This window comes from Pelodiscus sinensis, chromosome 1, assembly GCF_049634645.1.
Source record: "Pelodiscus sinensis isolate JC-2024 chromosome 1, ASM4963464v1, whole genome shotgun sequence".
In the NCBI taxonomy this organism is placed as follows: Eukaryota; Metazoa; Chordata; order Testudines; family Trionychidae; genus Pelodiscus; species Pelodiscus sinensis.
In genome coordinates this window covers 78,535,910-78,550,392 of record NC_134711.1, presented here as the reverse complement: position 1 = coordinate 78,550,392, position 14,483 = coordinate 78,535,910, and the positions used below count along the sequence as shown (strand labels likewise).

General features: G+C 39.1%; 1 protein-coding gene across 2 annotated transcripts in view; it reads left to right on the top strand.

Moving 5' to 3' along the window:
* The first annotated feature begins 3,346 nt into the window (after positions 1-3,346).
* The window catches only part of EPYC (epiphycan), a 31,660-nt gene continuing 20,523 nt past the window's right edge, over positions 3,347-14,483 (top strand). The window contains exons 1-2 of one of the 2 annotated variants that reach the window (XM_006131076.4): positions 3,347-3,513; positions 5,635-5,815. In XM_006131076.4, the coding sequence (XP_006131138.1) occupies positions 5,648-5,815 (168 nt within the window). In that variant the 5' untranslated portion in view covers positions 3,347-3,513; positions 5,635-5,647. Of the gene's footprint in view, positions 3,514-5,412; positions 5,518-5,634; positions 5,816-14,483 lie in introns of those variants that run through there. The other variant, XM_075933015.1, reaches the window with a different exon arrangement.

Genomic DNA, 14,483 nt, shown 5'->3' with positions numbered 1-14,483 from the left:
CACCAACCTCATGTGGAGATCTATACTCCAGTGCCATTGACTCTAGCTGCTAGCTCACATTGCCTTAGGGAGAAGCAGTCATTGCTATTGACTCTGGCCATTAGGCCATGCTGCCCTGCAAGAAAAGGGTGGTGTTAGTGAATTTGTGGCCCACACTGCCCTTTGATTGGGAAGAGGGTGGTGTTATTGATTCTGGCTTTTGAGCCACACTTCCCTGTGGAGGGGGGGTGTTGATATTGACTTGAGCCACCAGAACATATGGCCTGACATGAGTTATGGGTATAGTTGGGAGGGGAAGCATAGCCCCCTACAAACTGGTACACAGCCTCAGAGGCCCGATGTCCATCCCTGAAGTGGGATGGATGGGCTTGCCCCACAAGACCCTGATAGCTGCAAATCACTAAAGCACTGCTCTTCAAGATCTACAGGTATAACAAGTCACAGGGGTTAGGTCAGTACACTAAATCAACCTAATTATATTAGGAGTACAGGCTGAATTTCTCTGGTCTGAGACCCTTGGAACCTGGCTGATGCCAAATCATGGAACACTAGAACTGGAATGGACCTCTAGAGATCATCCAGTCCAGTCCCCTGCCTTCACGGGCAGGACCAAGCATCACCTAGATCATCCCTGACAGGTGTCTGTCTAACCTGCTCTTAAATATCTCCAATGATAGAGATTCCACAACCTCCCTAGGTAATTTATTCCAGTGTTTAACCACCCTGACAGTTAGGGAGTGTTTCCTAATGTCCAACCTAAACCTCCCTTGCTGCAGTTTAAGCCCATTGCTTCTTGTCCTATCATCAGAAGGCCAAGGAGAACAATTTTCCCCCTTCTCCCTGTGACACCCTTTTAGATACCTGAAAACTGCTATCATGTCTTCTCTTTTCCAAACTAAACAAGCCCAGTCCCTTCAGCCTTCCCTCATAGCTCATAGTTTTAGACCTGTCATAATTTTTGTTGCACTTCTGTGGACCTTCTCCAATTTCTTCATATCTTTCTTGAAATGTGGCGCTCAGAACTGGAATTTGCCGAACCACAGGAGGATAATATTGTCAAGCAGAATTACCAACACTTCCTTTGCTTACTGGGCTCTTAGAAGACATTTAGGGGTAAATTAGAGGTACATAACAGCACAGAACACAGAGCCAGAACTGGTGGTGAGAGAACAAGGAAACAAACTTTATGGGTCTGTGAGAAACTTGGCCGCACCTATGGTAAGCGAACATCCAGCTAACTAAAATCATGCTCAACCTTGGATGTTGTCAGACCAGAGAGTGTTTGACAAGAGAGGTTCAACCTGTATTAGAAACATGGACCTTCCTTTTTGATGAGCTTAGCTTAGCTTAGACCAGTGTCTCTCAAAGTGGTCCGCAAAACCACTTTGAGAAACCTGTTAACTGGCCACCCCACTTTGTTCATTTATTGGGGCCACAACTATAGTCTCTTGTGGCTCCATTTTGCCGTTTTCAGCCAGGGAGAGCCACAGGAAGTAGCGTGGGATGGGCTGCCGCTTCTTGCGGCTCCCCTTGGCTACAAACTGTCAACCAGAGTGAATGGGATCCGTGAGGCTCCATGGCCATGGTGCCAGTAAATAAACAAACCAGTGTAACCAGTTAATAGGTTCCTCAAAGTGGTTTCATGGACCACTTTGAGAAACACTGCCTTAGACAGTTACCTTCCTTAGACATGCTCAGCGTGCCTGCCTGTAAAAAATAATACTGTAAAAGAAAAAGTGAAGTAGAGAAAATCCTTCAAAATCATAAACACATGAATGAGTAAAACACTTAATAATTTTTAATATAAGGGAGACCTGCGCTTTATGAGCTGGTGGTAAACACTTGTATAATCAACAGAGGTAGCAAATCAGAACAACATTGCTCAGGATGGCTCTTACTCATTTTGCTGCACAGTGCGTGGAAGGCCCAACGGCTTGCTCTGAGGCCAAGTGGTAAAAGGTCACAATGCAATCAGCTCACTCCTCTTAGAGCCCAAGTATGATCCCATAGGCTTGAGGCTAGTGTTGCTGGATCCAGGAGCAAAGAGATGGAATTATTTGTAGAAACAGCATGTTGTAGAGAGGGCCTTCTTTAACATTTACTATCTCAGTTCTCTAATGGAGGAAACCATTGATATGATGGGAAGAGACCAAGGGAAAACGGAAATGACAAATACCCTTGTTCTTTTAAGACCTATCAGACAGCAGAAGAGGCCACTGGGGCTATGTCTACACTCACGGCTTCTTGCGTGAGAAATATGCAAATGAGGCTAAGCATGGAATATCGCCGAGCCTCATTTGCATACCTAATGAGCCGCCATTTTGCAGAAGAGGCTCTTGAACCAGAAGGAGCTGTCTACACTGCCCCTTCTTGCTCAAGAAAATCCCTCTTGTGCAATGCCACTATGCTGATTATTTTCAGGAATAACGGCATTGTGCAAGAGGGTTTTTCTTGCAGAAGAAGGGGCAGTGTAGATGGCTCCTTCTAGTGCAAGAGCCTCTTCTGCAAAAATGGTGGCTCATTAGGTATGCAAATGAGGCTCGGCGATATTCCACACTTAGCCTCATTTGCATAGTTCTCACGCAAGAAGCCACGAGTGTAGACATAGCCTGAATGTTCCTTACAAACAAAAGAACAAGTGAAGAGAGGGCGATATCATCATTATTTACCAGAGACTGGGAAAAGACTGGATGAGGCACTTTCTAAGGATATTGCTGAAAGACTGCTCCATGAAATGTAAAAAAATATTGAGCAATTGATGTTAGTTTTTGGATGTTTTAAATGGCTTACCCAAAACATGTTTTCCACTTGGTAATAAAGGGCAATAGTCAACTCTCAGTAATACCATTGTAAATCTAGAGTAACTCAACTGAATCTGGAATAATTCTATTGAAGTCAAAACTTAGAATGGTGTAACTTAGATCATAATTTGCACCAAGGTTAAAAACAATACAGATACCTTTTATAGGGTATTTAGATGTTATCATGGAATTTGTTACATTTAAATTACTTTTTCTTTAAATTTGGTATATTTTATTTTATATGTGAATATTAAATATTTATAAAGAGAAATCCTTCGAAATGTAAAAGCCTTGTTGGTGTAAGTCTTTGATTTCGTTTCACTGAATTAAAGCCTCCAGTACATCCTTGCATAGTGGTAATACATAGAATGCAAGTGTTTTACTTCTTTCCTTTATTGCAAGACTTATAATGAATGAACTCTAAAATTAAAAGAGTCATCTTCTCTCTCTACTCCTGAGATATAACTTCTGAAGTAAACTTTACTTTCTTACAATACTAGCTTTGTTTGACTTGACTTTGATTTGTTTCAGAAAAATTAATATCAAGGTGTTTGAAGACCAAAAGCCTATTCAGAGTGAGGTCTCTACTTGAGGGAAGGAATTGTATCACCCTCCCACAAGTCCAAAATCCCACTGCCATTGGTCAGGGTCAAATACCACCAGCTCTGCATTCTGAGTTACTCTGTGCCATTTGAGAAAGTAGAAGCCAAAGGTAAGTTTTATTACTTCTTTTCTCAACTGGTAAATTGGATTCTTAAAGATGGAATTTTTTTTATATTTGTTTTATACTATCATGGAAAATACTAATTCAAATATGGTAGATGCTATTTACTTTATTTCTTTAAATATTTCTTAGTTCCTTCCTGTGAGAGGAGTACATGATCTTCAAGAAAATATTTGAACTGACAGCTACAGTAGATGCCAATAAAATTACAGTGTGTTCCAATATCTGTTGCATAAAAAAGTAAAAAGACACACATGCTTTGCAATCAGGTCTAGGTAGTACAGTCACAGTTATGGAGATACAGTTTAGTGGAGGTGATTACTCCATTAATTGATTACTTATTTTGTTGCTGATCTTCTTAAGTAAGATAAAGTATTTAAAAACATACATTTACACTTTCCTATCTAGGAAATGTAAAACTGGTTTTAAAATGTTTTGAACATAAAGAAAATGTAGGCAATTCTTAAATGATTAATTACATATACAGCAACTGCTCAGACAAATTTACACAAGGCAAAAAGAAACCTATGCCTGATATGTTAGTGTGAAAAGTTAGGGGAAATATACAGTACACTTTATTATTGGACCTTTGGGGATGAATGCTAGAATCAAGCCAACCATATAATGAGGCCAATAACAATCCTGATGAAAAGAACAGAAAATAAAGGCAAGGAAAACCAAACAAACTATTTCATGTTTTCTTTGGCTATTATACCATCACCAACAATTTAAAAATTGGGATTACAAAAACAGAATGAGGGCCATAGTGAATGCATTCGTATACTTGAAGGATCTGTAATATAATTATTGGAAAAAACCCACAACCAACCCTTTAATAATTAAGAACTTGCCATTCAATTCAGACTTGCTCAGAGACTAGCTAAACTGTCTCTAGGTTTTCCAAGCAGCAGCTAAAAAAATTGTGTGGAAAAAAGCATTGGAAGGAAAAATGAGTGCCTTGTGCTCTCCATCATCCCCTCTGGAATTTCGTATCCTCATGCCTAAACCTGCTTCATAAAGACCTTCTTTCAAGTAGCTGAAGTTCAGTCTGTTACTCAAAGTATGCAACCTCAAAAGGAAAGGAACTCATGAATTTCTTATCTCTTATACACTATGTACATTTTTAAGCTGCTAGAATTTATAAATGAAATAATAAAATACTGTGTATAGTCCTCACTTGCATTATGGTATCACACAGAGTACGGTTTCTTAGATCTACTCAACACTCATTATTACTGTCAATACTCTTGTTGAAATCTAAAGGTATAAGAGGGGATAAATATTTTTGAATAGAATCCTACTTGTGGAAATTTTAGATAATGAATGGATCACTTAAGCATGAGAGAGGAGGCATGTTAATATTCAATCCTGTATTACTGATTTAATGTTTCATATTTTAACACATTCAGGGAGAAGAGGTGATTATATCACACCATCATTTCTTACTGGAGCCAGTTTACAAATGGAGCAAGTGGTTAAGAAAATGGAGCATAGCATAACTTTAAGTATTAGTAGGGACATGTTGATTCTATTTTTTTTTTTGTTAGGGTTAATCTAGACAGCAGGGCTATTTTGGGATACCAGAGGTATTCTGAAATAGCTACCCCATGTCTTTTAAATGCACGCATTATTTTGAAATATTATTTGAAATAACAGGCACGCTATTCTGGCATTCCTGTAACCTTGTTCCACAAGGGTTAAGGGATGTCTCAAAATAGCACATTATTTGGAAATTTGGCACTGTGTAGCTATTCTCATAGGGGCAAGTTTTGTCAAGAAATCTTTTGTTATTACTCTCTTGAAGCACATGAAAATTAGTGGGCCAGCTCCTGGTGTAAATAAGCACACATTCAATCAATTTTTTGCAGAGCGATGCTAATATATACCCGAAGTGGATGTAACTGAATGATCCAGATTCAAATGTTAAGGGATATTCATATTAACATAGCTAGCAAGTAATATTTTCAGTTAATGCTGCTGGAATTAACAAAGGTCTTTAGCTTTCAGAACTCTTGGTAAAATTGAATATTCTGCTTGTGTAAGATTGAAATGTCACAGGTTATTTCCAAGTATGTATTTACGCATATTATGTTTTGGTTCTCCCTTTAGAAAGAATTGAACAATGAAGACATTTACAAATATTTTTCTGGGACTTTTTATATTTGAGGCCATTTTGGCTGCTCCTACAATACATACCTTAACTTATGACTCTGAAACCTATGATGTAGCATTGGAAGACTTGGATAATCTTTATGACTATGATGAAAATATCCATGTTGATCACGCAGAGGTAATCTGATTTTCATTTATTTTGCTTTCCCAGAAAGTGCAATGCATAAATGCCAAGGTAGCTTAGGATTTTTTTAAAATGATTCGTCCCTGAGACAGGTCGGTTTGTGTGTAGCTACGGTTGACTCAGCTGTGTTCTATGTAATTTAATATGCCATACTTAACACGTGATTTCTCCCCATCTTTACATATGGTCCAGAAAGTGCCCCTGAGGGTTTTTAGAGCTAATCTTTTAGATTGTAGATGGTAGCCTCTGTTTCCCTCAGTTTTCCCGACATGTTGAAGCCTATTGTGGTAGTGACATCAAGTTGGTGGGACAAAACTGAGAAATAGAGAAGGTTATGATAAGACAAACATCATAAGCTCCCCAAAAAGTAGGACAGAAGGAAACTGTTTCCTGAGGCTGCATTATGGAACAAGGAATATGCAGGATACAGGTATTTCATCCCGCAAGCTCTTTCGACAACTGTAGGAATAGAGATGAAAGGGGAGATAAGAGAGAATGTAAGAAAGATAATTAAGGAGAAAAGACTTAAAAAAAATATTAAATTGATTACAATCCACTCCTGATGTAAGGACTTAGGCAAACTCCCAAAGAAGCAATGGGGGTTTGCCTGATTCAAGATGGAGTGCCAAGAAAATATTAAAAATAAAAGAATGTTAACTAATTTTGGATTAAAATAATAACAGCAAGACTTGCATGAATTATGATATGTTGGGAGTTCTGAATCTGAACCCTTTCTGTGCCATCAGATATTGATTAGGGCACAAACAAAGCTCTGCCATCCCTATCTATCATGCTGTTTGCCAGAAAGGCTAGCTTGTGTTTCTATAACTTCTTTATGAGGACAGGTTAATGGCCTCTCATTTAGCCCTTAATCTGGAGCATCAGTGACCTGCTTTTTGTACGGTCCCTACCCTTTGACATGCTCAGTTTGGATGGCCCCACAAGGAGTCAAAGCTCCTACCTGCACAGTTCTCAGGGTCATTGGAATGTAAGTTTGCATCAGAGTGTTGGCCCCAGCCCACACACATTTGGTGCTCATTACCTAACAGAATTATAGGCGTTATTGCTTTAATGTTCCACGATTGAGTTGGCCGGAGTCAGATGGTATAAATTAGCATAAGTCCATTGAAATCAATGATGACTACTAGCAGAGAATCTGTCCTAAGATCATAAATACATTCATGAACTCACCGATGTCGTTCAGGGGAGCTGTACTGTTCCTTTTAAAACAGAGGAAGATTTCACTATGCCAAAGATCAGCCTTGACACATAAATACTTGAAATGGGTTTAAAATGTTCCCAAAATATATGGTCCACAATAAGCTGGTTGCCCTAGGAGATGTTTGCAAATAGCCTGCTAATAACCATCTTCCTTCTCAGCTCCAGAGGCAGTACAGTCATTGAGAAAAGGTGGCTTACTTTCCCTTACAGAGATGGCTTCCCTTAATCCACTTCCTCTCTGCATAGCCCTCACTTGCTGACATCTAGCTCTCCCCACATTCATGTTTCTAGCAGGTCTTCTTTGGAAAAATTTACCCCTATTCACTGGAAGCCCCAGCTGTCTATCAGCTGAGTATACTGGATGTTGATTAATATGTGATACCTTTGCCTTGCTTCTATCTGAAAAAAAAGGAATATACACTACTACTGTAAGGCTTCTCATGTTTAAGAGAGACAGTTTTGCACCTGCTACCCTGCCTTTGTGATATCTCATTTAAAACAATAAATATATTAGGTCACCAAATGTTAGATGTGAATCTCATGTACTCTGTTCTCTTTGGGTGCATCTACGCAGCACCCTTAGTTTGAAATAAGCTACACAATTTGCGCTGCACAAATTGTGTAGCTTATTTCACATGTATTTCAAAATAGCTTATTTCATAATTTGGTGCTGTCTATACAAGGCTAGCTTGTGTGCCAAATTTTGAAATAACTTGCTATTCCGAAATGCCCCTTAACCATCATAGAATGAGGGTTACCGGGGCATCAGAATAAGCCACTTGTTATTTCAAAATAATGGGCTGCTTCAATAGACGTGGAATAACTATTTTGGGATACTTTCAGTATCTCAAAATAGTACCACAGTGTGGACGTACCCTTAGTGAGTCACCCCATAAGCTCCCATCTCACCAAGACATGGGGTGGCTCTTTACCAAATTCCAACAAATAAGGATTGAAAGAGGGCTTCTTGTGACTCACTTTCTGCTAAATAGATGTGCAGGGTTCAGAGCTTAATTTGTGCCCTGATTTGCCTGGGCAGAGTCTCAGCATCTCTAGGTTTGGTAGTTCATAGATTCAGTACCTCTGGGCTCCCAGACAGCAGCTGCTGGTCTCCAGATGCCCAGCTCTGAAGGCAGCTGTGCTGAAATACGAGTGGCAATGCACCATGTCAAGCTAACCCTACTTCTGCCTTACTTCTGGCTGCAGCACTGCCTTCAGAGCTGGGCTCTCAACTAGCAACCACCACTCTCCAGCTGCCCAAGCTGTGCTTAATTGTTCTGGGGCTTGAAAGGACTGACTCTTGGCACTTTTTTCATACATGTTAAGCCCTGGCTAGGTTCTCAGCCCAATCTTTGCTCCCGCCAACCAAAGAAAACTTTCTCGCCATATCAGTTTCCTTCCACTTCACTATGAAAGCAATAAATGGGAGGAATGAGAGTCCCTCAATAGAAAAGAAATTAGAAATGGAGGAGTCCTATTGATGGATCCATCTCTTTCCCAAGGTTGCAGTGTCTCCTATTACTGAGCTAAGATCATTCAGTCTTACTTTATATTCCTCAAGTGAGGCATAATCCATCACAGCAGTTGGAAACTTTTGCAGTTTAATAGACCTCCCAGTAAGAACGTTTGCCAGATATCTAGCCAAAAATTTTCTTTGCTTAGTTCAATCACATTACTCCTTCCACACCCTATCCCCCCAAAAGTCACAACACTCATAGTCCTTGAAACTCAATGACAGTTCTTAATACTCAGCATCTTTACAAATCAAGCCATGTTAAAATAGGTGTCTAGATATGGATTTAGGTCCCTGGGGACACATTTAAAATTGTGATAAATTATATTTTAATTGTTTCTTGCAAAGTTTATCTATTCATTCTGTCACTGCTGACATGGAATCCCATTTTATTTATAGATCCAAGCTACACAAAGGGCTCTGTTTAATGAAAATTATCCATGCAAGGGCACAGAATGTAGATATGCACATCAAATAATGAGTGATAGTACTAAAACTCAGGCTAGCTATAGAATACCAGTCTATCCCATTTATACATGGCTGCACGTCAGGGTCCTGACATACTTTCTTTCAAATGAATGGACTTTAGATCAAACCTTAGATCCTTAAGATGCTGTAGAATATTATTCTACCTCTTGAATTGAGGACTTAAAAGTCATGTTAGCTGAAAACTTGGATTAATTGTCTTCAAACATCCTATTTGTCATATAGATGGAGGTTCATTTTTTCAAAGTGCCCAACTTATGTAACAGCATCCCATCAAATGTCAATGGGACCTAGGGGCTGTTCAGAATTGTACCCAACAGGTATTCAAATGTGTAAGCATGAAATTCAGTTAGATCTTTGCAAAATGTGGGGGAGGGGAGGTAAAAAGTGGGTGAAAGAAGAATTAGGTCCATTTTATTTAAAAAGAGAGTACTTGATATTATTCTTTTATGAAAGTCCATGCTGGAGATTGTGTTGTCTGTGAGGTGAATTAATAGCACAGAATTAATAGATCGGAAAATTATCTCTTAATTTACCCTTATACATTTATCTTGATCATGACTTAGTTGCTTTTTTCTAGAGTACGTCTACTCTAGCCCCCTAGTTCGAACAAGGGAGGATAATGAGGGCAACCAAAATTGCTAATGAAGTGCGTGATTTAAATATCCTGCGCTTGATTAGCATGTTCCCGGCCGGTCGCCAATTTGGAAACTGACTAGCCCGAAGTAACTGCCCGCGTCTACACATGGCAGAGAAGCGGGATTCCGAGATAAACCCCTTAGTTCGAATTGACTGTTATTCCTCGTGGAATGAGGTTTAACAGTTATTTCGAACTAAGGGGTTTATCTCGGAATCCCACTTCTCTGCCGCATATAGACGCAGGAAGTTTCTTCAGGCTAGTCAGTTTCCAAAATGGCGACCGGCCAGGAATATGCTAATCAAGCACAGGATGTTTAAATCCCATGTTTCATTAGCAATTTTGGTTGCCCTCATTAGCCTCCCTCGTTCGAACTGGGGGCTAGTATAGACATACCCCTAGATTTGTAGGGGTCCATTGGTATGAAGTCACTGGAAGGCACATAAGGCAGTTGATTTTGCAAATATGTGAAGTCATATGAGTGTTCTCAGAACTGAATGTTTGGGAAGCTTAGTTGCTAACTCTTTACCAACCCCCACCCTCTTTAGGGTTTGATGGTAGGGTGTATGGGGGAGATGTGCACCTGAAGAGAAGTATCTGCAGAAAGGTTTGACAGAAGCAAACCATTTGGGAGGTAATTGAGGAAAACAGGAGCTATAATAAGTGGAAAAGGTCATGGAAGGAATACTTTAAAATTGCCTTTGTTGACAGATGTCCTTATTTTAAATAAGGAAATTCGGAGAAGAGGTCTGATTGGGTAATTTAAACCTGCTCATGAGAAAGAGGGCCTTAAAGATCTTCTTGTTTCCTCTGATGGTGAGAAGAGTATATTTCCTTTATGTTTTTTGCTTGGTATCTAGGGCCAGGAGTCATTTCTGTGTTTTCTGTTTAGAAAATCTTTCCTTGAGAAATTATTTTATTCCAGTGAAAATAAATGTATACTGGTATTTTTGTACAATCTATGGACTTTGTGGACTATTTTCTGCGACTAGTATCCCCTTGCTGGTGGCTCTTTGTTACCCCTGTGAGGTCTCAGAGTGTTGCTTGATTTATTTGTTAGTGCAACATTATGGTTTGTAGAATTAACAGGTTGCAGGGATGCTGTCAGTGAGTCCCCAAGGTTTCTTCTGACAATGTAGATCTCAGACCTAGCTTCAGCTCCTTCAGTATGTTCATCTGGTATGATCAGTGTGTGTGGGAAACAGTATATGAATATTAGACAGGCAAGATAGCTGAGGTTTTGTATTACTTATGGGAAATGGGCTCAATCCTGCACCAGTGTTGGGCAACAGTATAATAGCTAAGGCCAAATTTTGGCTATGAAACCTAAAATTCTAAGAACCATTACCCTGAGACCTCTAACTCATACTAAGGCTTGTAGCTGAAGGAAATATATTGTCAGTCTTAATTAAAAGAGAGGTGACTCAAGTAGAAATGTATGTGGTGTTTGTAAACAGACCAGTGCCAACTCACAGACAGCAGGAAAAACAAAATGAACTTAAGAAACAGAAAGAAATGCTGATACATCATTAAATAATTAGACTAGGAAGAAGAGGTTTAACACTTTTTAGTCGGGTTTACCTTCTGAATATCTTCATTTATATACAAATTGTAATACCACATCTTTTCCTCACAGATGATTTTATTAATGAATATTTATATTACATTAGCAACCAAAGGGTCATAATTAATAGCGGGGCTTCCTTGTGCTAGGCTCTATAAAAAACATATACAAAGACATGGTTTCTTCCCCAAACCAGATGTTTTACTCACACGAATAGTGCCTTTAACAATGACTACTTCAGGGATTCAGAGGCTTTCGTTCAAAGGGAGCTCTCATGGAAGCTTTTAAATAAAAACTTGATTTGGAGAGCATGTCAGACAATATTGAGAACTGAAGATTGATATGTGCATGTTTCAGCAAGTAAATTCAAAGAAAGCCCTAGCACGGTTTGATTATAGGGTATATTTAAACATGGCTGTCCCCTCCTCCCCCCCTCCCCACAGAAAGTAGGAAGGAGAAAATAAGACTACATCTACACTATGAACAAAGGGTGTGATTTTCACCTTTTTTAAGACTAGCACTAGCTTGAGAGTGAGGATAATCATAAATAGTAGTGTAGCTGTGACAGGATGGGCAGCAGTATGACTAAGTCATGCCAGGTACATACCTATGCAATTCAGATGATTATATACTTGGCAAAGCTAGGTCACGTCACTGTTACTCCCCTGTCCCAGTTGCACATGTGCTAACTTAATGGGAATCAGCGTGAATATGTCTAGATAGTCTAAGTATGTGAATAAAATGTTTTCAATTGAGATTTGAAATGAGATGGGGAAAATCAGTGAGGCAAAGAGCTACAAGGAGGCTATGCTAGAGGAAAAAGTAACAAGTTTAAGAGAAGGAACAGACATGAGGCCAGGAGATATTTAAGACAGGAAAAGGGTTGAAACAAAACAATATCCAGCAAATGATATGGGGAGAGCAAGGTGGGAAACTGTGTCAGAAGTCCACCCAATTTAAGCTTAATCAGTTTTCCCCTTTATTTATAAAAAATCAGACAGATTTGTTGCTACATTTTCTTCCCATATGTTAATGGCAAACAGATAGATGGAGTTGGTAGAGGCCAAGTTATCACATTCCTTGGCCCTGGGAAATTCTCCTGTACTTTCATGATGGAAGTCGTTGTGTCAGTCCTGCTCCCTCAGTTTTTGATCTGATGTTTGCCCAGTTTGGGCCTTGTTCACTTGGGTCTTCTAATTTCCTCTTTATGCATTACTTTGCCTTTATCCAATCAGCATGGAGCACGTGAATCATTTGCTTTAGGTAATATGCATCTACGTTGAAGCTTGCACATAACTTTTGCTATTTACACAATTTCCATATCATTCTACTTCTATATCTCTCTGCTCTGGGGATTTCCCAGTAAAAGCAGACTTATTGTTACAGGTTTATGGATTTTAACTAAAAGCTTCCAGCACATGTTATCTTTGCTCTGTCATCAGTGACATCAGCAATTCTCTGTGAAAGAAGAAATGGAATAACAGCAATCATGTCAGGCAAAACCTTGGCTTAAATATTAAGCAAACTAATTCACTATCCATAATTCTATATCATGAAAGTATAACTAACAGAATTCTTAATCTGAGCATTCAGCAATTCTTCTTTATATTTCAGTATCATTAGTCAGCATGTGTTTATTATCATATAGGTGGTAAAATATAACAGTCCCAAAATGTCAGCATTTGGTTTATCTTTCTTAAACCTAGGTTTTCAGACTTTTTCACTCAACCTTAGACTTGCAAATCATTAAAATAAAAGTAATTTCTAAGTAATTTCCCTTGTACTGAATTTTAAGGGGTGTGTTAATCAAAGGGGAACAAGAGGCTAAACAGAGGATGGCTCAAACTGGTAATTGTCTGCACGTTATTTTATCCCATAATCCAAGTTTAAACCTAAGAATAAGTTAAAATTATTGCTCAGCTCTCCAGTCCAAACAAATTGGTGGTCTCAGTCCAATTCATAATGTACAGGCACACATGATTTAAAATCCACCCAATAATTGCCACACTTATTGGCAAGCTTATTTGCGATGAAGACTGAATAGATGTGTAGATTAAGCTACAAACTCACTACAAGTGATTTATGCCTCCAGATCTGAGGTGCATTGTCAAGGTAACATGAGGAAGCTTGTACTGCTGCTATTACCTATGCTGTATTTTCTTGGGCTAGATAGATGACTTCAGGATGACAATCCAACACCTTTCATAGGCATTAGCTGCATTTTTAAACTTCATCTAATGGAAAGTCTAACATGGAGCTGGGGAATCCTCAAATCAGCAAAGCATGTAAAGCTTTTGTAAGATAACATTGGTCCTTCATCTTGAGGCTAAACAGAGGATGGCTGGTGAAAATCTCCTGGTTTCTATTAAAATACTTATGTAACAAAAATGTGGTATAGGTGAGCAAATCCCATCCTGAGAAGAAATCATTTAGGATATGCTCTGGTCCCTGGTGACCAGCCTTATCCTATCTAGAAAACCTTCACAGGCTGGAGGAAGAACTTAAAAAGGGAAGCAGTGACTTCTGCTACCTGAGGCCTGATGATACTGATCTGATCAACCTGCAGTGAAGGGACTTTTGAAGGTCAGGCTCTTCTACCAATCCCTAGAGAGACAGAAGTCTATCCATCAGTGGTGAATCTATTTGAGGAAGACACTGACCAGAAGAATTGCTGCAGGCTGACTTATTTCATCCACCTAATGCACTTCTAAATAGAATACATCAGGACAAGGAACTAGGGCACATGAAACTGCATGTGAAACTAGTCATCAGGATGAAGGATCAGAGTCATAATTTGATTTCATTGTCATCAATGTAAACCTGGAGTCTTTCCTTTTAAATCACTGGCCCATTCTGTATTATGGGACAATTACAACAGAAGCAGTAAGGAAAGCCTTAGTTAAACCAATAGAATCAGAAGTTACCTCAGGATTTACACCCATATGTCTGAGTGCATGAATGCAATCCAGACTCTCACCTTTGGAAAGAGAAGCTTCAGGATACCTGTTTGAAAAGATTCTGTGGCCAAAGATGATTGGATGAAATATTCCAACCTCCTATAAGAGATTCAGTGGAAGAACCCATGAACTTTCCTAAGTTTCCATGGACAGCTGACAAAGATATTAACTTCGGAAAAATCATGATACAATCAATTTTGTGTTCACAGAACTATGTACATGATAGTATACCTGCCCTGAACAACTTGCCATCTACATAAATGTTACATTAACATGCAATTTGC